The sequence below is a fragment of the Panthera tigris genome, chromosome D3 (assembly GCF_018350195.1).
Source record: "Panthera tigris isolate Pti1 chromosome D3, P.tigris_Pti1_mat1.1, whole genome shotgun sequence".
In the NCBI taxonomy this organism is placed as follows: domain Eukaryota; kingdom Metazoa; phylum Chordata; class Mammalia; order Carnivora; family Felidae; genus Panthera; species Panthera tigris.
This window is the reverse complement of record NC_056671.1, coordinates 43,411,718-43,437,493: the sequence shown is the minus strand read 5'-3', so window position 1 is coordinate 43,437,493 and position 25,776 is coordinate 43,411,718. Positions and strand designations below refer to the sequence as shown.

The 25,776-nt window shown below is 42.2% G+C and overlaps 1 protein-coding gene across 1 annotated transcript in view; it reads right to left on the bottom strand.

Moving 5' to 3' along the window:
• Positions 1–25,776, bottom strand: part of COLEC12 (collectin subfamily member 12) — a 195,801-nt gene that overhangs the window by 33,958 nt on the left and 136,067 nt on the right. The window contains exons 3-5 of the mRNA XM_042962225.1: positions 15,109–15,231; positions 8,104–8,202; positions 5,845–6,891 (exon numbers count right to left, since the gene is read on the bottom strand). Of these exons, the coding sequence (XP_042818159.1) occupies positions 5,845–6,891; positions 8,104–8,202; positions 15,109–15,231 (1,269 nt within the window). The remainder of the gene's footprint in view (positions 1–5,844; positions 6,892–8,103; positions 8,203–15,108; positions 15,232–25,776) is intronic.

Sequence of the window (25,776 nt, the reverse complement as noted above, 5' to 3'; positions counted from 1 at the left end):
AGGAACTTGGTATTTGTGTTCAGGTCTATTTCCAGAGCTCTTGTTCTTACCCACTAAATCTGTTGCCTCTCTCACAAGAACAAAGGAAGGGAGCACTCTGATTGTGCTAGGAAGGTGCACCTTGCATTCTTTGCTTCCTACCCGAGAGTGCACTGTGACGTTATGACGAGTGAAGTCCTCCACATACACAATGAGCATAAAGATATTTACATTATTTGTAACAAAAACAAGGCTTTTCTAATAAAGTATTTTTGGTTTATGGATAAAGAGATCATTGTTGCTGGGATTCAACATGGGGTTTAAAATCTATTTCCAGTTATCACCTAGCTTCAGTGCAAGCAGGCAGCTTCAGCTTCTACTTCGCAATGAGGCCAATGTCTCCTGTGACTGAACGGCATGCACCATATGCGTGAGGGCTCATTAAGTGCGAGTCCAAAGGATTTCCCAGGAAGCATCAGGGTATTCTGAATCTTGCAGAGGCAAGCCCAACATAACCCAAAGTTAATCCAATCCTGCTCCATCCTACTTTATCTCATCTTTCCCTCATCCTCAGGAACAAGATTTGCTGGGAGGGACAGAGGAAAGGCACTGGAGAAGTGCAAGGGGAAATGGAGCTCTGTCCCCAGTCTCTTCTTCCGTGGGAACACCTCATGAGCATTCCCGTTCTGGAGGAAGTTGAACAGATGGAATAGAATGGGGGCAGTTTGTTTGGCCTGAGAAGTTTCATTTACCTCACAGAAAGTGCAGGTAATAAAAAGACCAAGGATAAAAGTAATATAGGAAAGGCATATGTGAAAAGGAAAAAATCATTTAGAAACCAGGATCTCAGGTGTTTCAGAAGCACGGAGTCAGAAACCTCATTCTAACAGAGATGTTCCACTTAATATGTCTAAACGGGCCTCTCAACCTGAACCTCCCCAGTCTGTCCATCTACCTACTTGCTTCAGCTAAAAACTAAGGACACATCCTGCTCCTCTCTTTCCCTCACCCTCACAGCCAATCCACCCATCAGCCTCATCTAGCCACATACACTGGCCCCTGACCCTGTGTTCAGTTTCTGTTCACACCCCTCCACCACCACCCCTACAACACACCATGCCTCACGGCTGCTCCTCTGGGCTTCGGACACTTTGCGTAGGAAATTCTAGGGTCTTGGGCATCAAATGGGGTCAAGAACAGGTTGATGTGAGCTCTGAATACTCGCAGCCCCTTGAACCTGTAGACTCCTCCCCCTCGGCAGAGTACAGCCAGAGGAAGCCAGTCAGGGCTTCTACAGCAGGGCCCTGTTGACCACGGAAGGGTAAGGCTGCCCTTGAGTCTGCCTACAAGACTCCTCCTCAATGATGAGACCCATTTCTCTTATATCCACGTCACTCATATCTGGCCCATAGCTCCTCACTGGACCCCCATCACCCTGCTTGCTCCCCTGTAATCTATTCTTCTCCCACCTCACCCCCTGACCCTGCACCCAGAATGACCTTTTAAAAATATAAATCAGACCATGTCACCACCTTGCTTAAAACCTCCCTGTCGCACTTAGAACGAAATCCCAGCTCCCTGCCCTCACAGACTACTTCGGGGGCAGCTGGGGACTGTAGAGGAGGGTCACTCACTTTCAGCAATTACTGACGGGGTTGGCAGCATGGGCTCTGGCACCAGGAAGCCTGGACTTGATACTATTTAGCTATTTACCATCTGTAAATTTGAGCAGTTTCCTTAAACACCTCTCTAAACCTTAGTTTCCTCATCTGTAAACTGGTTATGATCTTATAAGTTCCTATCCTACAGAGTTTGTGCAAAGCACTCAGTATACTCACATTCAACATTAGCCAATAAAAATAATCACAATAATGGAAACATTAATTTAAAGCCAGGGTCTGAATGTTCAACTATAAGCTTTTCACACACTTCCCTAGCTGACAAGTCACACTGTCTATACACACTAAATATGTCAAAAGTTTACTTGTAGAAGACAAGCTAGCAATTGGACTAATGGAATAATAAAACCATAAAACTTATAGCTGGAAAATGGCCAGAAAACTACAATAGGATTTTCTAAGGTTTTACAATGCCCAGAGAAATTTAGCAAGCTCTTATTTCATGTGGTTGCATTATCTATTGAGATATGCCCTCATTCTGAATTTGAGAAAAAACAGGGAAAAACTAGTCCCCTAATACCTTTTCTATCATTTGAAAACCTGTCCCTTATTCAGAGTATGACTTACACCCACAGTGTCCCTGCAACTGTCCATCCCCCAGTTGGGACATCCATATTTCTCAGGGAAGCCATTATATTTACAGGCAATGCCAATTTTTATAAGCAACATCATATAAAACCAAAATGTTTTCTATTAATGAATACTCATTAGTCTTTGTTTCACCTTCCTCAGATGTCATTTAAAATCTCTTCCATGTGACAGTCTTTAAATAGCTATAGATAGCAGCCTTGTCTCCCACTAAGCAGTCTCTCCTACAGGTTAAAGTTCCCAGGTCCTTCAATCTTTCCTTGAGCACATCTAGACTGCATAATCCTGGGCAAATTTTTCTGAACATGCTGCTCTGTGAATGCCCCTCTTGAAAGGGACCCCTCCAAAGTACACACTATCCTCCAGGGATAGTCTTGCCACACTGAATGGAGTAAGATATCACCTCCTTCATTTTGGACATATTTCTATTGATATAGTCAAAGATCACATTAGATTCACTGGCAGACACAGTGACTTGCTTACAATCAACTAAAACCACCATGCTTTTCATGCATACTTCTTTAAGCCATGCTCTCCCATCAACATTGTTCTATTTGTTTTTTTCCACCTACCAGCAGGATTTTACATGTATTCCCTATCTCCTTCATTTGTTGGTATCTTTTTATTATTCTAGCCTCTCCAGGTCATTTTGGATTATGATTCTGTCATCCATGGGCTAGTATATATAGTTTCATGTCATACAAGTATTGGATTACCAGGTCATCCATATCCTCATGCTAGTCACGGACAAAGCTGTTGAATGGGCCCCTGCCATCTGCCATCCAGACTTGCTGCCAGCCTCACAAGGGCTCATTAACTACCATTCTTTAGACCCATTCTGTGGTAGACACACCCTAGGGTCATCTCCAATGACTCATACTCTCGTGTAATCCCTTCCCCTTGAGTGTAGAACCTGTGACTTGCTTCTAACCAACAGAACATGGCAAAGATGATGGCATGTCACCCCCTTGACTTACATTAGATGAGATGACGTTACATAACACAGTCTCAGCAGACTGGAGCTAGAGACTCCCTTGCCAGCTCTGAAGAAGCTGCAGTGTTGTCAGATGGTCACATGGCAAGGAACTGTAGGTGGTCTCTAGGCCAGTACCCCTTACTCCCCTGAAATCCCCCAGGAACCTCAATCTCACATTTGCAAGGACATGAATTCTGTCAAGCACCTGAGGGAGCGTGGAAAAGGATCTTTCCCCAGTCAAGCCTCTGATGAAACCTCAGCCCCTCAGTAACACTGCACCCTGGTGAGAGACCCTAAGCAGAGGACCCAAGCCTTGCCCAGACTCCTAACCCACAGATATTGTGAGATAAGAAATGGGTGTCACCTGGGTGGCTCAGTCAGTTAAGCATCCAACTCTTGATTTCAGCTCAGTTCACGATCTCATAGTTTTGAGTTCAAACCCTTGTCAGGTTCTTTGCTGACAGCATGGAGCCCGCTTCAGATTCTATCTCTCCCTCTGCCCCTGCCCTGCTTGCTCTCTCTCAAAATAAAAAATAAACTAAAAAAAAGAAAGAAATAGGTGTTGTCTTAAGCTGCTGAGTTTGTAATTTGTTACATAGCACAGAAAACCAACGTAACCCATAAACCCATATAACTGTGCTATAATCCAGTAGCTATTTTTACCATCTTGTTCTTAACAACATTAGTGACAAATGCCTTGGTAAAATCCAGATATGCTATTTTTCATTCTCCTAGTTTAAACAATCGAATAACTCTGTTAATATGCAGAAATAAGTTTAGGTTCACCTGCTTTCTTCTTTTTTTTTTTTAATTTTTTTTAACATTTATTTTTATTTTTGAGACAGAGAGAGACAGAGCGTGAAGAGGGGAGGGGCAGAGACAGAGGGAGACACAGAATCTGAAACAGGCTCCAGGCTCTGAGCTGTCAGCACAGAGCCCGACGCGGGGCTCGAACTCACAGACCATGAGATCATGACCTGAGCCGAAGTCGGACGCTCAACCGACCGAGCCACCCAGGCGCCCCATCACCTGCTTTCTTAATGAACTCATTATGATGACTGCTGCTTTCCTGAAGGTTCACAAATTATCCTCTTCTCAGGCTTGAAGACAAATTCCCATTCTACACAGTGTGTAGAATCCACCTATATCCTCTTTTTGAAAATCAGGATTATTTTGCTTAACAGGTAGTCTCCTGATACTCTAAATCTCTTGATTTTTTTTTTTTTAAAGGTTTACTTATTTTTGAGAGAGCGAGCATGAGTGAGGGAGGGGCAGAGACAGAGTGAGACAGAGGATCAGAAATGGACTCCACACTGTCAGCAGAAAGCCTGATGCGGGGCTTGAAGTCTCGAACCGTGAGACTGTGACTTGAGCCAAAGTTGGACACTTAACCGACCAGCCGCCCAGGCGCCCCTGACCTTCTATTCATTTGAGCTACCTGAGGGCAGAGACCACCTGGGCTTCTCTGCATACCTCAGAGGGCTCAGCACAGCATCTTTCACATAGTACTTTCAACTTAAAACCTGTGAAGATAGTTTATGACTAAAAAATACTATTATTATATGGTTGCTGCAAATCTCAGAAGGAGACTTAATTTGAGCCAAATATTTTCAATTTACATGGATGACCTGGATGAAAGTAAAACTCAGATTGTATATGCAAGTCACATTCTTTCTCTTCTCTGTGGACTTATGGTTACTGGGATGGCCATCCATCCATCTGCTCATGACACTTAGGAATAGGAATCTCTGAGGTGCCTGGGTGGCTCATTTATTTAAGCATTTGACTCTTGATTTTGGGTCAGGTCATGATCTCATAGTTCATGAGATACAGCCCCGCATCAAGCTCTGCAATGATAGCACAGGGCCCGCTTGGGATTCTCTGCCCCTCCCCTGTCATGTTTGTGCGCACGCGCACACACACACACACACACACACACACACACTCTCTCTCTCTCTCTCTCTCTAAAAATAAATAAACTTTAAAAAATTAGGAATCTCTGTGACCTAAAAAAATTAATCTTGCTTTCAAAGGAGCCCAATTTATAAAGACTTGAAAGAGCTAGGCACTGACAAAGTCCAAATTCAACAAATATTTAATGGACTGTCTTTGACCACTGACCACAAGTTCATAGTTAAAACTCTTTTCAAGATGTGGAGCTTAATCTCCCCAGGTTGGACTTAGTGATTTATCAGATTATGGTGGAAGTGATGGTATGTGACTTCTGAGGCTAGGTCATAAAAGGCATGTGACTTCTCTTTGTGCTTTCTCTTGGATCACCTGCTCTGGAGGCAGCCAGCTGCCATATTGTGAGAACACTCAAGCAACTTCACGTTGTGAGGAACTGAGGCCTCCTGCCAAAAACCATGTACGTGAGTCATCTTGAAAGCAGATTCTCAGCCCCAGTTAAGGTTTTGAGATGACTGCAGCCCTTGCCAATATTTTGACATAACCTTATGAAAGATACTGAGTGAGAATCACCCAGCTAAGCCACTCCTGAATTCCTAACCTACAGAAATGGTGAGATAGCAAGTGTTTATTGTTTTAAGTTGCCAGCTTTTAGGGTCGTTTGTTATATAGCAATTAATAACTAACACAAATAAATTCGGAATTTTCACTTACCTTGTAGTATTGTAAAATTCTTGATGAGCTGACCATGCTTGGAGTCTACCAGCTTCATTTCTTCCATAATTACTGATAAGTTGGCTACTTCAGTATCTAACCTTGACCTCATCATGTCTTGTTGCATCCTGAGAGAAACAGAATCCAAACGGATGTTGGCCAGTGTGTTATTCAAGGAGGTCAGGTCATCTGTGTGTTTGGTCAGCGTATCTGTGCAAGTCGTCCTGACTTCATTCAGATTGCTGGTCAGCGTCCGCAGGTAGTGGGCAGTGTAACTGATGTTGCTAATGATGTTCACAATATCCGTCTCAAAGAGCTGGAAGCGTTCCTCCAACTGGCTGAACTTCATGGCTGTTCTGTTCTCCGCATCCTTGTGTACGTCCTGCAGGTCTTTCAGGTTCTGCTCATTGGCTTGTGAGGCTGTGGTGATGTTGTCCATCTGACCTGTGAATGAACTGAGCTGGCTGTTCATATCCTCCAGGGTGTCGTTGTTAGCTTTGGCCAAGGCAGAGTTATTGGCAGCCAGCGTCTGTAAACTCTGCACTTTCTCCTTCAGCCAATCAGTGTCCTTCTTGGCTTGAAGGAAAACCTGCTGCAGATTTTGGAAGTCGTTCTTGATTCGCTGGATGGCCTGGCTCGTGTCATCCACAGACCGCTGCAGATTAGTGATGAGGTTCCTCTGCTGCACCTGGGTCAGGTTCAGGTTGTTGAGGTTCATAATAACCACGTTATGAGAGTACATTTGGCTCTGCAGATTGCCCTGCAGCACGCTGGTGTCTTGCTGTAGATTGGTGACATAGCCATTATACGCTTGGAGGGTTTTGTTTACAGTGGTGATGAGGAAAGAGTTATTCTCCAAAGTTTCCTTCAGGTGACTCTGCCTGTCCACCAGCGCATCCCCACTTGCCTGTAACTTCTCCAGCGTGTCTTTGTTCTTGCTGGTTTTCTCTGTAATCTCACGAAGCTGCTGACGAAGATCCAGTATGTCTGATCTGAAGGTAGAGAGTTCTGAGTTGGTGCTTATAGCTTTCTTCCCAGTTTGGTCCCCTGGAATAAGACATGTTTTGTTACTTAGTGATATGAAGAAATGTTCACATGAGGTCAAAGATCCCAAAGAGACTTAATTGGTATGCACTGCGTATTTCAGATATAAAATCTGTGATATATGCAGAATGGTCTACGTTAGTAAAACCCACATGTCTATTAAAACTGGGTCCTGGAAAAGTGGAAAGAGTACTAACTTTGTTAAATGCTTTTCTCAAAGAAGGAGGGGAATTCTACCAGATTCTAGAGCACTGGGCAGGGTGTCAAGAAGGCAATAAACTGTTTATTAAATTTACCATTAATTCCTTCCAAAAAAATGGAAACAAAAATTCAAGGATACAACTGGAATCTTTCATTTAAAAAAAATTAATTTTCATAATTCTTCAATGCAGTTTAGAATATTTCAAATAGGAATTGACTGGAAATTTTATAAAAGAGTTTTTATTAAAGTGTATTTGTGGTACTTTTTGATCAGGATTGGTCTTCAGATTTTTATAAGCATTTTTTTTTAATGTTTATTTATTTTTGAGAGAGAGGGAGAGATAGACAGAGCATGAGCAGGGGAGGGGCAGAGCGAGAGAGGGACACAGAATCCGAAGCAGGCTCCAGGCTCCGAGCTGTCGGCACAGAGCCCGATGCGGGGCTTGAACTCATGAGCTGTGAGGTCATGACCTGAGCTGAAGTAGGACACTTAACCGACTGAGCCACCCCGGCGCCCCAGTCTTCAGATTTTCAAATGCTTATTTATTTTTGAGAGAGAGAGAGAGAGAGAGAGAGCGCGCGCGTGCGCAAGTGAGCACAAGCAGGGGAGGAGCAGAGAGAGAGGGAAACAAAATCCAAAGCAGACTCCAGGCTCTTAGCTGTCAGCACAGAGCCTGACGTGGGCCCTGAGCTCATGAACTGTGAGATCATGACCTGAGCTGATGTTGGATGCTTAGCTGACTGAGCCACCCAGGCGTGCCTGGTCTTTCAGGTTTTAACTGGCATATGGAGTAGTTTTTGGGGGTGGGGAGAATCCAACTCTAAGATTGCTCTTTAACTTTAAAACGTAGACGCCTTTAAATTAAATTGTGAGGAAAAACTCAATGCACAACACAAAATTTAATGTCCTTCTGGGTGGATGTGAGTTTATAGCAATGTCATTCTAAAAAGCTATGGTCTTTTAATGTAGAATTAGAGGATTTAGTTTAATGGGTCATTCTTGTTGCAGATTACCTAATTTTTTCAGGTCGCTTTCCACTGCTGTGAGCTTGTCATCATAGGTTTGGCGAGATGTCTCCATGCCACCTGTAACATTGTCCATTTTTTCTACAACTAAGATTTGGAAACTAAAGATTAGTACACACACCTGCTCATCATTTATTTTTCAGTTTCAACAAAAGACCATTTCATTACAGAATACAGGAAACAGATTGACACAAAAAGAGTATAAATGAAATCAAATATGAGGAATAAGCCATTCTCGTAGAAAAATAACTTGTCACAAAACCCAGTAATACTTTATTTGGTTGAGAACTGTATGTTCTTATGATTCTGTATTGCCTCAGATGTTCCAGACCTTGTTTGAAACTAATTTTTAATTTTTATGTATTATATAAGCTTTTGATCTGTATTATTTTCTACAGGAACTTCTATCGGTAGATCATGTACAAAATCTCATCATTCATCAGACTCCCTACTATTCCTGGAAGGTGGTAGCAAAGAACACCTAGCTTAATTCTATAAACAGTCTTCATGAAAGGGAAAGTGTCTGCCGTTCTCTTTCAGGAGGCCTGAAAAATTTGGTTCTCCTTAGTGACAAGTGAATCTGTAGTTTATCAGTTCCCAAGGAGATGCCTAAGTAGGTTTCCAAACAATGATCTATGAAGACTTTTCCTTTTTTTTTTTTTTCTTAGCATTTTCTTGATTGTACGCGATAGGGAAAGAGTTAGTGATACAATGTTAAGTAAAAGCTTCTGTTCTCTTTGTTCTCAGAAGGCAGTCATTCTCTATGGTTGTGAATATGGTTTCTTTCTAAAATATCTATTAAGAGTGTATTTCTCCAGAAGTGACTCCTGTGAGATCCAGCCTCCAGCAGCTTGAGATGCAGTCTTTCTTGGTATCAACGGCTTTCTGAAAATACGGACTTTATTTTTTTTAAGCATGAATATGTTTTGTATGTTAATTGTGAGGTAATGGAGCCAGTTTGTTTTTATTTATCAAGTGTCCCACCCATGCAAGACCATGTGAGAAGATTCCCCTGGCTCCTATCAGGAAGCAGAAGTATGCTCCCATGTGTCTGTATGACCTAAACTGACCCAGCCCTGTGGTGCCTAGCACCTTCCCTGGAGAACCTTGCCATGCTGTCACTGTACCAAATACTTTCTCACCCAAGCCCTTCCATGTGTTCTTTCTACCTAGAATGTTCTTCCTTGGACTCTTCACCACCCTAAGCCCTACTTGCTCTTCAAGACTCAGCTCATTACTTCCTGTGGGAAATCTTTGCTGCTGGGCATCTTGCAGAATTCTTTTGGCAAGTAGTCCTTTCCCTACTGCAGGACTTCCTTCAATGTGTTATCATGGCTTGTTTACTATTAGATCCTTTAAGGCAGGAAAATGTGTATGCAGTTTTATCCGTACCTCTTAGTGTGTGGCACTTAGTGGGCATTCAACACATATTTGTTTATAATGCTATTTATTTAAACAAATGACAGTCTGCCTGCTGTCTACTGAGGCCTGTGAAAAACTGGCTAAGCTAGATAGAGGTCATGCAAACAAACATACAAACCAGACGCCCCAGGGAAGCCTCAACACTGGCAAGGAGTACAACATCCAGTTGAATGATGACTGTTTCTTTGCTAAGTGACTATATAGACAAGAGAGGTACAGTTACAGTAATCTGTACCTTAGGATTGTTAGATAGGCATGCACATTCATAAATCCCTGAAACTGAACAAAATGTTTCATCTGCATTTAAGCAAAATTAAACTTTTAAAAAATAAAGTATAAAAGGTTTATGAGTTAAGATTCAGTTTTGATCCTCAAATCAAAACACATGCCTCAGTCTGTCCTCAAACCACACACAGGATTTTAAGTCCTGCCCTTTTTTCCCCCGGAAGCCGAAAAAACCTCTAAATATGCTGACAGGCAGTCATTTTTCTACCCTCTCTAATTTTTCTTCCATTTTAGTTTAAAAAAACACAGAACTTTCATGGACAGATAATTCAGGTTTGCGCAAAGGGAATGAATACATTTGTTACAAACAAATAACAAACCTGTTAGGTTTCTCTTCCGCTCAGCAAGGAAGCTATTTGCCCCGGCCACAAATGCTAATGAACTGCTTACACGCACTGGGGTGTGTGCGTCTGTGTTTAAAAATAGGATCTGGGTATAAAGCTGCAAACTTCAGGGCTGCAAAGCTGGCAGCTTGGTATTACATAAAAATACCCAGCTGATGGACATCCAGAACCAACACTTGCTGTAATAGCACACAGCATTTTCGTCAAGTTTTACTCTTATCAGCACAAGTTGTTAACCAGGAAAACAGTGGCAGAGCCATCCTCTCTTAGACTAGAAACTCAGTCTATCGATGCAGACCTCTGTCTGTAGATCCCTCTCCTGTGAGGAAAATGAACATGAAACAGAAGAGTTCCTAGCAGTCTGTTTTTTTCATGGGCTCCGCTTTACCAGAAACTGTTTAACAGAGAATTTTTCTTTAGAATATTGCTGCTTCAGGTATTATACCTAAAGGGTCAGCCCTCTTCAAGTACCCAAAGCCTAATTCCCTTGGATAATCTGACAATAATCCCTTTTCTACAAAAGCATTTTGGTACCATCCCTTGGCCTGGACGATCAACCTCCTTCTCTCTTAATGCCACCCATCCTTCAGGGTCCACTCCAAGATGACCACCCCAACTATGCTCAGCCTTCCCAGATGATCGGATTCCACACCACACCAATGATAACACCAACAACAGCCTCTCTTTATTGAGGGCCTACTCTTTGAGAGGTGCACTGTGCCATCACTGCAGTTAATCCTTAAAACTGCTATTTTACAGATGAAGAAATTGAGGCTCAGAGATGTTCAGTAGCTTGCCCAAAATTACACAGCTTGTAAATGACTAGGGGGCTGGCAGCCCAGGAGATCTAATTCCAAACCTCATCCTTTCTCTATAACTCCACACTGCTTCCTATTTACTATTTCTTTTTCCTAAATATGGTTTCCTCCCACAAGAGGTATAGCTCATGGTCCAGTCCCTGAGGAAAGGAACAGCAAGGCACAGAGCTCCTGCTTGGTGCTCATGAGTGTCTGTCCCAGGCTGAATGGGGGATTGGGTGAGGGGAGATACCCCTGCATTGGTACCTGGGACTTCTGGGAATACCAGCTGCACTCCCCTGGAATGCAATAAAGACATTTCTACCTTGAAAACTATTTCAGGTTTCATTACAAACACATAGGAGATATGGTTGTATGGTGTTACCCTGGCTTCTAACGTAGCCAACTCAGTGTGATTTGATGGACATAACTGCTAGGTTAGGAGAGCTTAGCAGCAGGGTAGACCTTCTGTGACTAGGAATGTTGAGTTATAGGAGATTCTTCTTGAGAAATATTCAGATTTCTGTCTTTCTTCTTTATCCTAATTACCTTAAGATGGATGACTGCTGGGAAGGACAACTGAGTACAATTTCCCCGTTCAGGGAATGTTCTGGAGGAAACACAACTCATTGAAATTAAAAGATGGCTTCTCGGGGCGCCTGGGTGGCGCAGTCGGTTGAGCGTCCGACTTCAGCCAGGTCACGATCTCGCGGTCCGTGAGTTCGAGCCCTGCGTCAGGCTCTGGGCTGATGGCTCGGAGCCTGGAGCCTGTTTCCGATTCTGTGTCTCCCTCTCTCTCTGCCCCTCCCCCGTTCATGCTCTGTCTCTCTCTGTCCCAAAAATAAATAAAAAATGTTGAAAAAAAAAATTAAAAAAAAAAAAATAAAAGATGGCTTCTGCCACGGAGGCTCCATGACTGAGGATAAAAAACCCAAGCAGGGAATGACCCAAGCTGGAACTGTCCAGGAACACGCTTTCTATAAAGTAGCTCATGAGTGTCGTGGTCACAGCCACTGTACAGACCTGTGTGGGTGACTCAGCAGTTCCCTGACTTGTGCAGCAAATTCTCTAGAAGGAACTAAATTATATCCCATCTTGTAGCTGTCTGAGTGACATAAAAGGAGAAGTAAAAACACAATTTTGAGAAAAACAGTATGGAGTTGCCTTTGCTAACTCTGATACATAAAGCAGTTTCTATTTTCTTTCCTTTCTAACTTCTCCTTCAGAGAAACATCTTCTTTGTCTGAATATTTTTTTCTTCCTTTCTTTTTTGCAATGGACAGAGTTTCTCTAGACTTCAAAGGGAGACATGGGAGGGGAGAACTAGGTCTTATCTTTCTGCCTCTTACAATGTGCGGTTACTAGAATCTTATTAGCAAGAAAGAAGAATCACTGTACAAGAGAAAACACACCTGGAAAATATCCACACTTTAGTCTATGAAGACTGTGTTTGGAAACCAAAACTGCATGTTGTATTATCTTATATTTCTAAGTAGATGCCTGAGAGATGGGGGCCCCTGAAGGAGGAAAAAGGGGCAAGACTATCATCTTGTGTCCACTTGTACTTGGTTCCCTCAACCTCTCTCCACTTCATCCTGGACAGATGACACCCACGGAGAAGGCCATGCTGATCTTCAGGATTTTAGGCTTACAGGTAGGGATCTGAGTGGTAGCAATGCCTTAAGTGCAGAATGGTTTTAGAGTCCCTGGGCACCACCTGATTGTCTTTACAGAAGTCAGCCCTGATCTACAATCCATCCATCCATCCATCCATCCATCCATCCAACCATCTATCCATCCATCCATCCATCCATCCATCCATTCTCTCATTAATTTATTCAGTAACTTCACTTGGTGCCTAATAAGTACCATGAGGCTAGACGCTAGATGGGAGATATAACAAACTAAAGATAGGAGTCTCTTGTCTTCATGGAACTTATAGTTTGGGTGGTAAGACAGACAAGCCCACTTGTCATAATGATACAGTATGACGGGGGCACCTAACTCAGCCTTCAGGGGGTTCTTGCAGGATGTATGTCTGAGTGAAACATGAAGGGAAAGAAGGTGTCATTTTAGGTAGAGAGCAGAGAAAAGGTGTTCCAGGCAAATGGACCAGCACACGCAAAACATGCCAGAGCTGAGAAGGGCTTTCAAATGTCATAAAAATGGAGGAAACATCTGTACTTTAAAAACAAAGAAAAAAAAACCCCTCCTCTAAATTTGGATCTTTTTGTATCATTGTAAAGGCATCAAGATCCAGATCTTACTTCTTTGCAGTGGTAAGAATTACAAAATCCCATATGGTGGTATGCTCTTCAAACCTTTGTCATCTCTCTTTCAGTAGTAAATGTTTGCTTTCATGATATCACATAGTACTAAGCCCTAAAGGTACTTATTAAATGGCCATTTGCCAAGTTTCTCCTTTATCTGAGTTTGTTGGAAACAGTCAAGGAGAAGTGAGCAGTGACCCAAATAACTTGGTAAAGGAGGAGAGCCAGTCTGAATTACCTGGGACATAGAAGACCCTCCTTTTCCTCACTAGGATCCCTCCCTACTCCTTGTCCTGCCTTACCACAGTTTAATAACCTTTCTTAACACTTACTTTGTTAATACTAAGTTGGATTAGCTAATCACAAATGGATAAAATTAGCTAATCACAAATTAGCTAATCACAAATGGATAAAATTACATGGTAATTTTCCAAATTTCCACTGCTCAAATTCATCAGTCAACACACTATAGGACACACATAATTTTCTCCGCGTGTGACCTCAGAGATGAGACTTCCAAGCCTCACCTATATTGAGTATTTTTAACATTTTGCCATTCTAATGGCTATAGCTGTATAAATGCAGTTATGAAGAGGAAACACAGAAATATGGCCACTATCTAGTAGGACTAGATGGGCAGGTGGTTCAATGACATCATCTTTGCTCATCTCAATCACCTTGAAAAATGGCATTATTAATTGCCATTTTAAGAAACAGTAAACTCAAAAAAGTTATGCTTCATACCCAGGTTACACAACCATGCAGAGGACTTAGCATGATGCCTAGAATATCAACAAGCACTTAATAAACATTAATTGTATTACAAACAGCAGAATCAAGAATGAACTTGACCATCTGGCTCCAAAGCCCATTCTCATTTCAACACATTGGGTTTCCTCAGGAAGCTTCTAGACACTGGGAGAGAGGAGACAGAAGTTACAGGTTGGGGGGAATTCACTTTGAATCTTTCTCTCCCCAAGGGGAGTAAATCTATGAACCAAGAACCTGTGGGAATTCTCCACTGTTAATCTGTCAGTTCTGAGGGAAGGCAGCCGAGATGACTGCTGAGTGAAGGTTTTGAAGATTAGCAGACCCCACGTCTGCCTCTTGCTAAAACCAGATGACATGCCTGTCTCACATATCTTTGATGGAAAGGCTTCTATGGCAGTTTTCTGTAAAAAGGTTTATGTAGCTTGTGATTCTGAATCATGACACCTTTTACCTGCAGTATCTAGAATGGGTGTGGTGGTGATGGTGGTGAACCCGCTTTGTTTGCAAGTCTGAGGCAATAATTCTCCACTGACCTGAAACCAGACACATTGAAAGAATACCTAATATCCTATAAAGTATTGTTGAGGTGGCAGTGCTCCCTCTGTGTTTAACTTCTGCAGGGCAATATTTTTATGGAGCTATATAAACAACAGTGGTCACAGTAAACGTGCTGAAGAGGAAAAAAGGGAACTGGCTGCCCAGTCCCTGAGTAAAGTAAGTCGTATCTCTGGAGACTGTGTTTGGCTTACCCTGTGTCGGTACAATTTTCCTGTGTGCTGACTCAGGGTTTCCATAGCACCTCTTAGAGAGAAGATGAAAAAAGAGGGTGGAACTAGAAACAGGTAGGAAAATGCAACAGTGAGAAAAATTTTTATAAGTCATAGAGGACCTTTCTTATTGTTGAAATGAGTCAAAAGGACTCTGATCCCACAGCTACAAAAGGATCAAGACACAAAGTTTATCATGTTGCTTACTTGTGCATTTGAGCTGAATTAATGAAATACTTCATACTTGCAAACAGGAGTGTCTTTTTTTTTTTTTTTTCATGTTTAAAGTCATAAAGAGAAACCTGCCATTTGGAAGGAAAAAGGAAAGAGTACTTACCTTTGTATCCTAAAATGGCTACTGTGATTGTTAGCAAGGCACACAAAATGTATAATAATATGATAGAAAACTTCAGTGCCCAGTTATTTTTACATTTGGTACACTGCGTTCCTTCCTGGATACCTGTAAGAGAAGTCAAATTTTAGTAATAGTAACCAGAGATCTCATTTTGAAAACTATCTTTCTGCATGTTGCTTCAAACACTATGATCAGGAATAATTTTTCTAGGGTGTCTGGTTGGCTCAGTTGGTTAAGCATCCAACTCGTGATCTCAGCTTAGGTCTTGATCTCAGGATCTTGAGTTGAGTTCAAGCCCTGGGTTGGGCTCCATGCTGGGTATGGAGTCTACTTTAAAAAAAAAAAGTAATTTTTCCACATGCCTTACTATAGGATGAGTGGTATTTTTTTTAAGTTTATTTATTTTGAGAGAGAGAGAGAGACAGAGAGAGAGAGACAGAGTGAGAGAGAGAGAGAGAGAGAGAGAGAACGCGCGCACGCAGGGGAGGGGCAGAAAGAGAGAATCCCAAGCACACTCTGCACTGGCAGTGCAGAGCCCAACATGGGGCTCGAACTCATAACCCGCATGATCGTAAAAGTTCATGACCTGAGCCGAAACCAAGAGTTGGATGCTTAACTGACTGAGCCACCCAGGCACCCCAGAATGAATGGTATTTTAAAATTAAACATACCACTTTAGCAACACAAAGACTTTGAATAATGCCATTATGTTGTAATTTAATGTTGCTGTATTTAATGATGATTGGGCATTTGCATATAACTTTGTCTCAGAATAATTTCAGATCAAATTCCATAATTATAATAAAAATCTCTACATGACAAAAAATAATTATAATTTCAATAAAAATCTCTACATGACAGAAGATTTTAAACACCCAAATCTACTTGTTTCAGCTCTTATTGGACCTATCACAATTCAAACACACCAATCAAAAAAACTGTGGCCTGTCCCTTAATGTTTGTTCAGTGGCATACTCGAGCTAGTTCCTACTGGCTTTACAAGAGTCAGCTGTTAAGTGTGTGGGAATATGGGTAGCTGGTTGTTAAACTGTTGGTAGCTTGAAGTCGGCCCTGGAGGGAGTGTTTACACCATGGAAATTAGCAACCACCATAAACTGTGACACGCATTCATCCCCCCCACCCTCCCGACACCGAACTGGTTTACTATGCCACTGGCTATAATGCACTATAACCTGCAGCAGAAAATATAGGTAACTTCATGATTAAAATGCTCAATATATAACTATTGTTGTACATTATATGTATACAGAAAACAGACACCCTTATTTACGTTATCACAGTGACTTGAATAACGACTAGAAAACTAGAAAAACCAGACGTTTTTGATGAAAAGAGGTAAATTTTTACTGCTTACAGTTCAACTTTTTGAAAAGCATTCTAGTCTCAGTGGTAAACCACCATCACTTCTGCAAGTGACTCCAGAAACTAACCTATAAAAAGGGAACTTTCCATTAAATTGATTAGAATCACAGAAGACAAAAACGGTGGACATTTAAATGTGAAAATCACATTGTAAGAAATATCGGGAGATTCCTTGTTTTCCTATGTGTGTCTTACTAATAGTGTCCCACAGGAGCAACAGCACATAAAGTACTGATCTCCTATAATTGTGCTCAATAACTTTTGATGGGTAAGTCGTGAGGATTAAGCTGCAGCCAAAGCTCCCCCCTTCTGGTTTGCAATTTTACGCATAGTGCCCTTCTTCAGTGAAAAGAGTTCTTCAGCTGTGTTTAATGCAAAATGATGAGAGAAACAGCATAGAACAATGACTCCATTTTAACCTTCAGGGTTTAACCAATCCCTCTGGTGTTCTGTGCTACAGACCCAAGAGGAGGGGGTTCAATCCATCTGTTCCATGACTTAGAGCGGTGATTCTCAAGCTCTAGGGTACATCGGAGTCGTCAAAATACAGCCTTTCTAATTCGGGAGGCCTGAGAAGGTGCCTGAGAATTTGGATTTCTAACAAGTTCCCAGGGGATGCTGACACTGCTAGTCTGGCCACCTGCTTTACAACGGTGCTTCTCAAACTATAAAGTGCTTACAAAACACACTGTCAAATGCAGATTCTGATTTAGCAGGTCTGAGGTAGGAGCTAGGATTCTGCATTTCTAACAAGGTCTAGAAGATGCTTAGTTGGAGACACACATTATGAGGAGCTAAGGTTTACTGAGAAGATGATGATGCCAGATCAACCTTTGGGTAGCCAATCCCTTGAAGGTGAAGCTGTAAAGTCAGACTCAATGGTCAAACAGACCTAGAGAAAATCAACTTCTTTGTTATCAGTTTTCCTATTTCTTTCACTCTGTTTCCTTTTCATCCTCCTTCTTTAATTGCCACCTGTATGTCTCCGCACCACCTCTCCTGTCCAAAACTATCTTCACCAAACCAGATCTTCACCAAACCAGATCTCTAACTTCCACCAATGTCCGTACTTCCATCCAACCTAAATAGTACCACTATCTGAGTCCCTCACTCAAAGACACACTCAAGTCTTCTTTTGTACTTATTCTTTAATTCACTCAGTTGCCAGGCTCTGCGAATCCTCCCTGGGGATATTTTTATGACTATTATCTCATCTATAGTTTCTTGCTGTTCATTTACTGCCTACACTGTACCAGATTCTGAGCTAGGTACTTTCCACACAGCACCTTTATTTGTAATCACCCTTCAAGGAGGCATGGCAGTGAGAGCTGAAATGACATCCCATAGACATCACAACCAGGATTCAAACCTGGGTCTGCCCAACTTCAAATGCCATGATCTCACTTTGCCATGGTGACTCTCTCTAGTCATCCCTTCATCTCGATTTCACTGGCCCTTCATCTCAGTGGGAGCTTCTACTTCCATTCCCACTGGAATCCGGCCTCACCCTGTACTCAGATGCTGTTGTCCTCATGACAATGCCAAAGAGAAAAAAACAAAAACACTTCACTAGCTCATCCTTGAATAAAGGATGAACACACACACACACACACACACACCCATCAGCTCTTAGATTCTCTACAATTTGGCAGCTTAAAACAAAACAAAGAGCCCTTACATCAGTCAGAATGAAAATATTTTTGGAATTGGGAGAGGGGGGAAGTGTAAATAGACCCACAAATATGCCACATCTCATGTTCAGAAACCATAAACTTGCTTTGGTGGCAACTGTAAACACAGAAAGATGATAGACACAGCAATGCTGGACCAACCTCCCTTGGAAAGACTGGATGACATTTTTATGACTGATGGGGGAGGGGGTTCATTCCTTTTGGATTTTAGGACTGTGGTGGGTGAGCTCTTTATGTCTCTCCAGGGCTATTTCTTGCATTCCATTAGCAGAGCCTCAGAAGAGTTGGTCACCAGAGAGGTTAGGATAGATAACAGAATCTAGGGCGAGGAAGTTGCTTAGGGGTCATCTGGTCAAGTGTCATTGTGTTATTGATGGGGAAAGTGAGGCCAGCGAGGTAAAGCAAATCAGGAGCCACGCGTCCTCACTCTCAGGGAAAGGGTCTTTCCCTCCCATTCTGGCCATGTGTGCTAGGACTGTGTTTACCACCGGACATCTTGTGCATGTGGTATTCATGCAGACCTGCTCCCAGACCGCTGTCACTGGTTCATATTCTGAAGAGTAGGGTCATTTCCTCGTGATGTGCCTTTCTCCCTGCTGGCCTAATCAAGCATTTAATCAATATCAGATGGCACCGCCTGGCCTCCCTTTCCACTTGACACACTTTCTGTGTCTTGTTTTTTCTCTCCCCAGAGACTTATTTTTAATAAGAATTCTGTTTTATCTTTCCCTCTCTGCCCTCTGCTGGGAGGACACCTGGCCAAACATACAGATGCCTACTACAAAGAGATCCTGCTGGCTCACGTAGCTGGGGGACCCCTCCTCCTTGAACCTAGATGGTCACAAAAAACATTCGAGAGAGATATCCCCCTGTTACCAGCCTTTGTACTGTTTGTTTTTTCAGCATTACTTTCCAGAGACTGGGGACTTTGTTCCTGTTGGAGGGACTGGGGGTGGAAGGAAGGGCAAGGGAATCAGTCTGCAGAGCGCTGGAGATAAGGCATTCTAGTTCAGGAAGTGAAGCAGTTTTGCCCCTGTACCACCAGGACACTCAGCAGATCAAAAAACCTGGCCCAAATAGCACATTTGTGATTCAGCAGGCCACAGACAGAACGTGCCTGAAGGATCCATGCTTTTCTGTTGGTTATGCCTCTTAAACTAGCTCCCACTGAACTTGATTCTTGGCTCATGTTTTAAATGTATTTTCCAGGGTCCTAGTCTTTCTTATGCAAAAGTAAGTTTGGGGGCCCAGTGAAGTCAGAATCACTCCCAGTTAAGTCCTTGGGTATTGCACGGAAGTTCAGAATAGACTGACAATATGATCCCCAGGGCCCAAACTCAAAGTTCCTCGTGTTGCCCTGTTTCCAATAACACATGTTTAAAGTAAGAAGGATGGGGTGCGGGTGGGGCTGCTGATCAGGGGGCTGGCGGTTAGCTGGTTGGAGAGAATAACTGCAACACTGCAGGAATGACAGTGCAAAGGGCCAGAATTCTCCAGCAGAGAATTCCTTTCTGCTGTGGTTCTCCATAAAGAGCCCTCCCAAGTGCTGCGGTCCAGGCTCCAATCCAGTCTGTTTTCCCAATCTGTTTGGAGAACAAAAGGGTCTCCTTCATTTACTATCATACTTTTCTGCCATCACAAGGATGGCTTGTCTTTTGAAACAGACTTGTGCTGATCAATGTCCTTCCTTGTCAGGTGAAGAAGCCTGGCACTGTGGGCAAGTGTGGAGTACTCCTGGTCTGTCCTAATTATCACAAGTGTCTATAAAAGCTCTGTGGTGTTGTCATAAAAATCATATTACCAGAGAGGAGCTTCAAAAAGCTGGTGGGTTGCAAAATCCAGAAAACCACAGGTTTTGATCCCAGATTTGCAGTGACCTTTTCATGTGGTTTTTTTATAGTTATTAATCTACAGCCTGGTGGCATATATTCCCATAAGCCCATGAGAATGATTTGGCTCTAACAGTAAAACTGATGATTCAAATAAACTCCTACAATTAAAATGCCCTCAAAAACAACAAAACAGTAAGAGTTAACATCCTGGTTAGTTATTTGGATATTATGCAATATCATTAGAACAAAAGTTAAATACATGAAACACTTTATCCCACAAATAATTAGTTTTTTTGCTTATTATAAAGGCCATTTACTAAATGGTGGAATATGGATTTAGTTAGCAAAATTTTTTTTTATTAATGAGTAATTTAGTTCCCCAAATATAAATCCCAGCCCTGGACACCTTATTATGCCAAGTTTCCTAAACGATGTGGAGAATCATGAAAATGGAAGCAGGACAAGACTTGGGAATGAAATAACTTTCTGCACAAAATAAATGAAGCCTTACAGCATTTCTGCATTCATAAAAGTATATTCAAACCAGGAAAATTATTTAGAGGAGAGTTTTAGGAGTTTGAAATCTTCAGTACTCCTGAGCTTATATTAATATTCTGCACATTTAACAAGGGTATAGTTTTTTTCATTAAAACAATTATATATATATATATGTATATATATATATAATTGTTTTAATATATATATATATTTATATATATATGGCAGTCAGTTCTGGTTTGGGTTTAATGTTTTAAAAAAGAGTATGTGTTATTTGTTTAAAATTTATCATTAGTGCCCTGCCTACTAAAAAAGAACTGCTGTAGGAAAAAGCCAGATGTAATGAGCCACTCAGAGTATATAGTGTCTGCCAGAATATATACTGTCTCGACAGAACACCATTATTTTCTCTTTGTGGCTTTTAAAATAAGAAATCCTTTATTATATGAACCGTACACAAATGCTTTCGATTCTGAGGAACGGAATCCGGGCTCATCAGGGAGCTCAACCATCACATCTCCTGCATTTGTCCCTCCTCGCTGGCCCCCCTCCTCTTGGCTCCAGTCCTGTTCATTTTATCCTATGGACACAGAGTGAGCTGTCAACAATCCTGTTGATACATTTCAGCAGCCCTGACTACTTCATTATCTGGCACTACCAAACAATGTCCTTCTGTGATTAGGCACTGAATCTTTTCATGAAAAGGACTTATGAAAATGCAGCTCCAGCTCAGGCCATCAGAGTCTGTTGTATAACTGAGCCAGACACATACACTGCACAGGTATCTGGAGGAAGGCCACTGAACATTTGTTTAGTGGGTGAGAGTCTGCCGTTGCTGCTAAGGCAAAGAGGCACTGCTGAGGACGGCTGCTCTTCCTGAGGCCCTGATATGTGCCAGGCACCCTCTCCTGGTTACTTACGATCCCTTTCACAATTCTGCAAAGTAGGAATTCTGACCCTAATGTTACAGAGTTTGGGAAAGTGGGCATCAAAGAGGTTGACTATCCAAGCCAGTGAGCGGCTGAGCTGCGAGCTGAACCCACAGTTATCATGTGCTGCTTCTCCAAGCTCACTGACTTCCAGAAGTGGAAAGCAAAACAAAGTGAGATTAAGGATGCCTAACAAGATAAACTGTAGAAAACTGACAGGTTAGACTCCTAGAAGCACTCTGTCAAAATAAAGCGGTGTAGAAACATCTTTTCAAACATTGATAGATAAGCCTTTCTCAGAAATGAGCAGTAAAATTCAGTCTCCAGTAAGTTAACTATTACAGGCCTGGGTCTTCTACTGACTGTAATTTCTCTCTGACTCTTCTGTGGTGACATACTGAAAAGCAAGTTAATTCCACCCTAAATAAATGCTCATTATCTCTGTGAGAGGTCAGGACTGTCTTGAAGGTTGGCTGGTAAGGTCTATTGGCCTTTCAGGGGAATCATCCACCAATGGTGATGGGATTTTTGGAATGGGGTGGGCCGGGAAGAGAAGGCAGCTTTGTAATTTCAAGGCAAACTATGAGACGTGCAGGGGGCTTGCACAGTTTAAGCTTGGAACCAAAGCAAGTTGGTTGCTCCTAAGGAGTTTTCTTCTGAACTTCTAGTACATGACACAGTAGCCACAAAAGCCAGTCTCCAATGGACCATTTAACAGGAGGTTCACACCTGCAGAAGTTGGGTGAGATAAGTTAGTGGAAAGAAGGAGGTGCAAGAAGGATTAATTAAATGGTGATAAAAAATAGTAATTTATCTGTAGCCTCTTAACCACCCCCTCAAACAAAAAATCTGCTTGAGTATATTGGGAAAACCTTTTCACAAATACCAGCTTGACCCAATGCTTCAGAAACCCATGGTGTTCTCCACTGCCATAGTAAGTTCCAGGTGGCTCAAAGTAGATTCCAAGACGCACACCAGCTAGCCTCCTCTAACCACACAGGTCTGAAGAACCTCAGGGCCAGGAGGAGAATCAGTTGTCATCTAGGCCAACATCCGTCTTACAGTGAGGAAACTACAGCCCAGTGAACTCTACTGTCTGCCCCATTCCACGGGCCAGCCCTGTCTTTAGGATTCAGGTTTCCCGATTCTCTGCCAAAATTCTAATCTAGACCCCCAAACCCTGCCCACCTCCTTATGCTTCTTTCTTGTTACATCCCATTTATTCATTTATTCAAGAAATAAATATGGAGCACCAACTATGTACCAGGCACTGGGTATAATGGTCAACAAAACAGACAACAAATCTTGGCTCTTATGGAACTTACACACCAGTAGGAAGATACAGTAAGGTGTCAGAAGGTGATAAACACTACGGAGAAAAATCAAGCCAGGAATGGGCAAAGGGCTTGTGGGAGAGGAGATGGATGGCAATTTAAATAGCGTGGTCAGAGAAGGCTTCAGAGAGTAACACTGAAGCAAAAGCTTGGGGGAATGTGGGAAAGAGCACCAGGGTACCTGTGTGGAGCTCACACTGCACTCCCCAAACATTCCCCAAACATGTGCTCATTCCTTCTCCACGTCTTGAGATCTGTCCTCCTTCTCCCTGCAAAACGTTTCCTCTCCATCAAACGACTTCTTTTGAAACTTTACTCACACATTTGTGAATCCTTTCGTAAAATTAGCCCCACCCCATGCCCAGCTGGGCCTGAACCCCTTTAGTACCTATGTGGTTTACAGTGTATAAATCTATACTCATTTGAGTTTTTGAGTCTATACTCATATGTATGTCTACCACCTCTTGTAGGTGTGGGAATTTTATTTCTCTGCATGATTGCTTTTGGATATCTCTAAACAAACCAGTTATTTCTCTCTAGAACCCTACACATCAAGCCGTTTAACAAAGTGAGAAAAGCAGTCTCTGTCACTCCCTCAGTGAAGGTCTCTCACACAAACCGGAAGTGGCCACTTCCCTCAGCTCTCAGGTGCTGGGATTTCACAACCTTTTCTCCCATCTTGCCTTCTACCTGATGAGTGACATGCTGATCTCACTTGCGGGCCAGGATGTATGCAGCCATCCTGGGAGAGGCATTCAGCTCAGAGGCCTGACAGTCAAAATGCAGACATTCATAACAACACTGCCTGGAACAATCAGGAGCCCACAGCCTGAAAGGAAGAGTTTTCTTTTTCACCACGGGAGGTGGGGAGTGCAGTGGGGTTTACTGACCAAAGAAACTCAAGGCATTCTTTAGACCCCAGCCCAGCCTGAAATGAATCCCAAGATCTAATGTGGGGCATGCAGCAGCATTTCTATGTTTTTTGTCCCTCAGTACTCACAAAACTAAATCCAGTAGGGCAAAGATGAGAAAAGCGAACCCGCAATCCAACATCTGCCTTGAGTGTTGTTGCTTTATTTTTTTTAAAGATTTATTTATTTAAAAGTTTATTTATTTTTAAGACAGAGAGTGTTCTCACACAAGTGGGGGAGGAACAGAGAGAGAGAGGGAGACAGAGAATCCTAAGCAGGCTCCGCAATGTGAGTGCAGAGCCCGACATGGGGCTTGAACCCAGGAACCGTGAGATCATGACCTGAGCTGAAATCAAGAGGTGGACCCTTAACTGAGCCACCCAAGTGCCCCAGAGTGCTTTTGCTTTAAAAAGTGTTATTTGGGGGGCAGCAGAGGAGCTAATATCATGATGATGGGAACCCTGCTGAGCCAAGGGGGAGTGAGTCTCAGCTAATGATAGTGTATTTGCTGTTTATCACTGAAACAGTGTTGGGACATGTGGAAATTATGCTGTGGAGCAGGTGCTGGCATAAAAAAGAGACTAATCCACTCTCTCTCACATACCTACTTGATTTTTTCAAACCAACAGAACTAGTGTTTTGATGGGAAAAAAGGGGCCTTGATGTAAATGAAAATATCAATCAGCCTGACAGACATTCCTCATTCCTTTATGAGTATGTGTTTTTTACTTTCTTCAAGTGAACACTGTAGTTGAGGACACTTAAATTAAGGGAAAAGTGAGCCAAGACAGAGCAACAAATTTTACTGTTGGTGTTTTAAAGTAATTATCTACTCTGCATTGAATGTAGCCCCAGTTCTGAACCTTGATGAGAAAGGAGTCAATCAACTTGAAATGACCCAAATGAGGAAGAGTTGGCAAATAAATAATGAGGGAAATGGGGGGGGGGGGGAATCTATTTTACAGACTATGGCCCAGTGGTGAAAAGAATGAGGTCCCCAGATTCGGTGAAGAGCTTCCCATTCACCAGCTTGTTATTCTTACTTGTTATTAAGGGCGGACAAAGGACAGAGAGAGGAAGAAATGTTTCCACGGGGCAGGCAGCTATGGTTGTAGAGGTCAAAAGAATATAAAAATGGAAACCCACTACACAAGAGAGTCAGAAGGCATGCAATGAATTATAATTGAACATAAAATAAATGGGAAGATGTATGCTTATTAAATTTTCCATGACTTTGTAAAGAGTTCGCAGAGTTAAATTTAGGAAATTATCTAAAACTGAAATAACTACATAAAAAAAATGGATAAGTGCACACACTTGTATACATATGCACACGAACACAAAGTGATTTTCTTGACAGTAGAAATGTTTTAAAAATGGATCTCTAAGTCAAAATCCAAATTCACAATTTCCCATAGATTCCTCAGGTGTGTGCCTGAGCCAGCTGACACTGACTGGTGAGAACCAAGTATTTGTATCTCTTCACAACTCTACATTCAGTGACTTTACATTGGCAGCTTGGAACTGGTCACACTGGGAGTATTTACACCAAAAAAATCAGCAAATGCTACAAATCAGGGCTTTTGTCCCCTGGAAAGCTGGTTGTTAAACATCTGCCAGCACACTACTCAGGCTGGTTCAACTGACCCATCACATTTAAACAAATCAAACTGCTCTGTCCATCTGGAGTAATCACTTGAGAAGTTGGGGATCGTTGGACAGAGTGAAGATAACACTGGACCTTTGTTTCTTCTCTCCCCCTGCAGGTTATAGAGATCAGATGGGTATTCTTATTAGTGATATTTGTGCACATGAGATGTTTTGAATTCAAAATTTCCAGGGATACTTAATACATTTCAAATTCATAATCTCTATGGGGTACAATAATCTTCAATTCCTAGTGAAACTGACAATGTTTAGGATTCAATTCCCACATGTCTTTTAACTTCCTACCATGGATAGAAGTTTGACTTAATTCTGACCAACCAGCCTGAAAGTGAATTTTCCTCTCGCTTCGGAGATGATGTACAGAAGGGCTGGCCTAGTCTGTCACCTACATGAAGTTAGTGCAG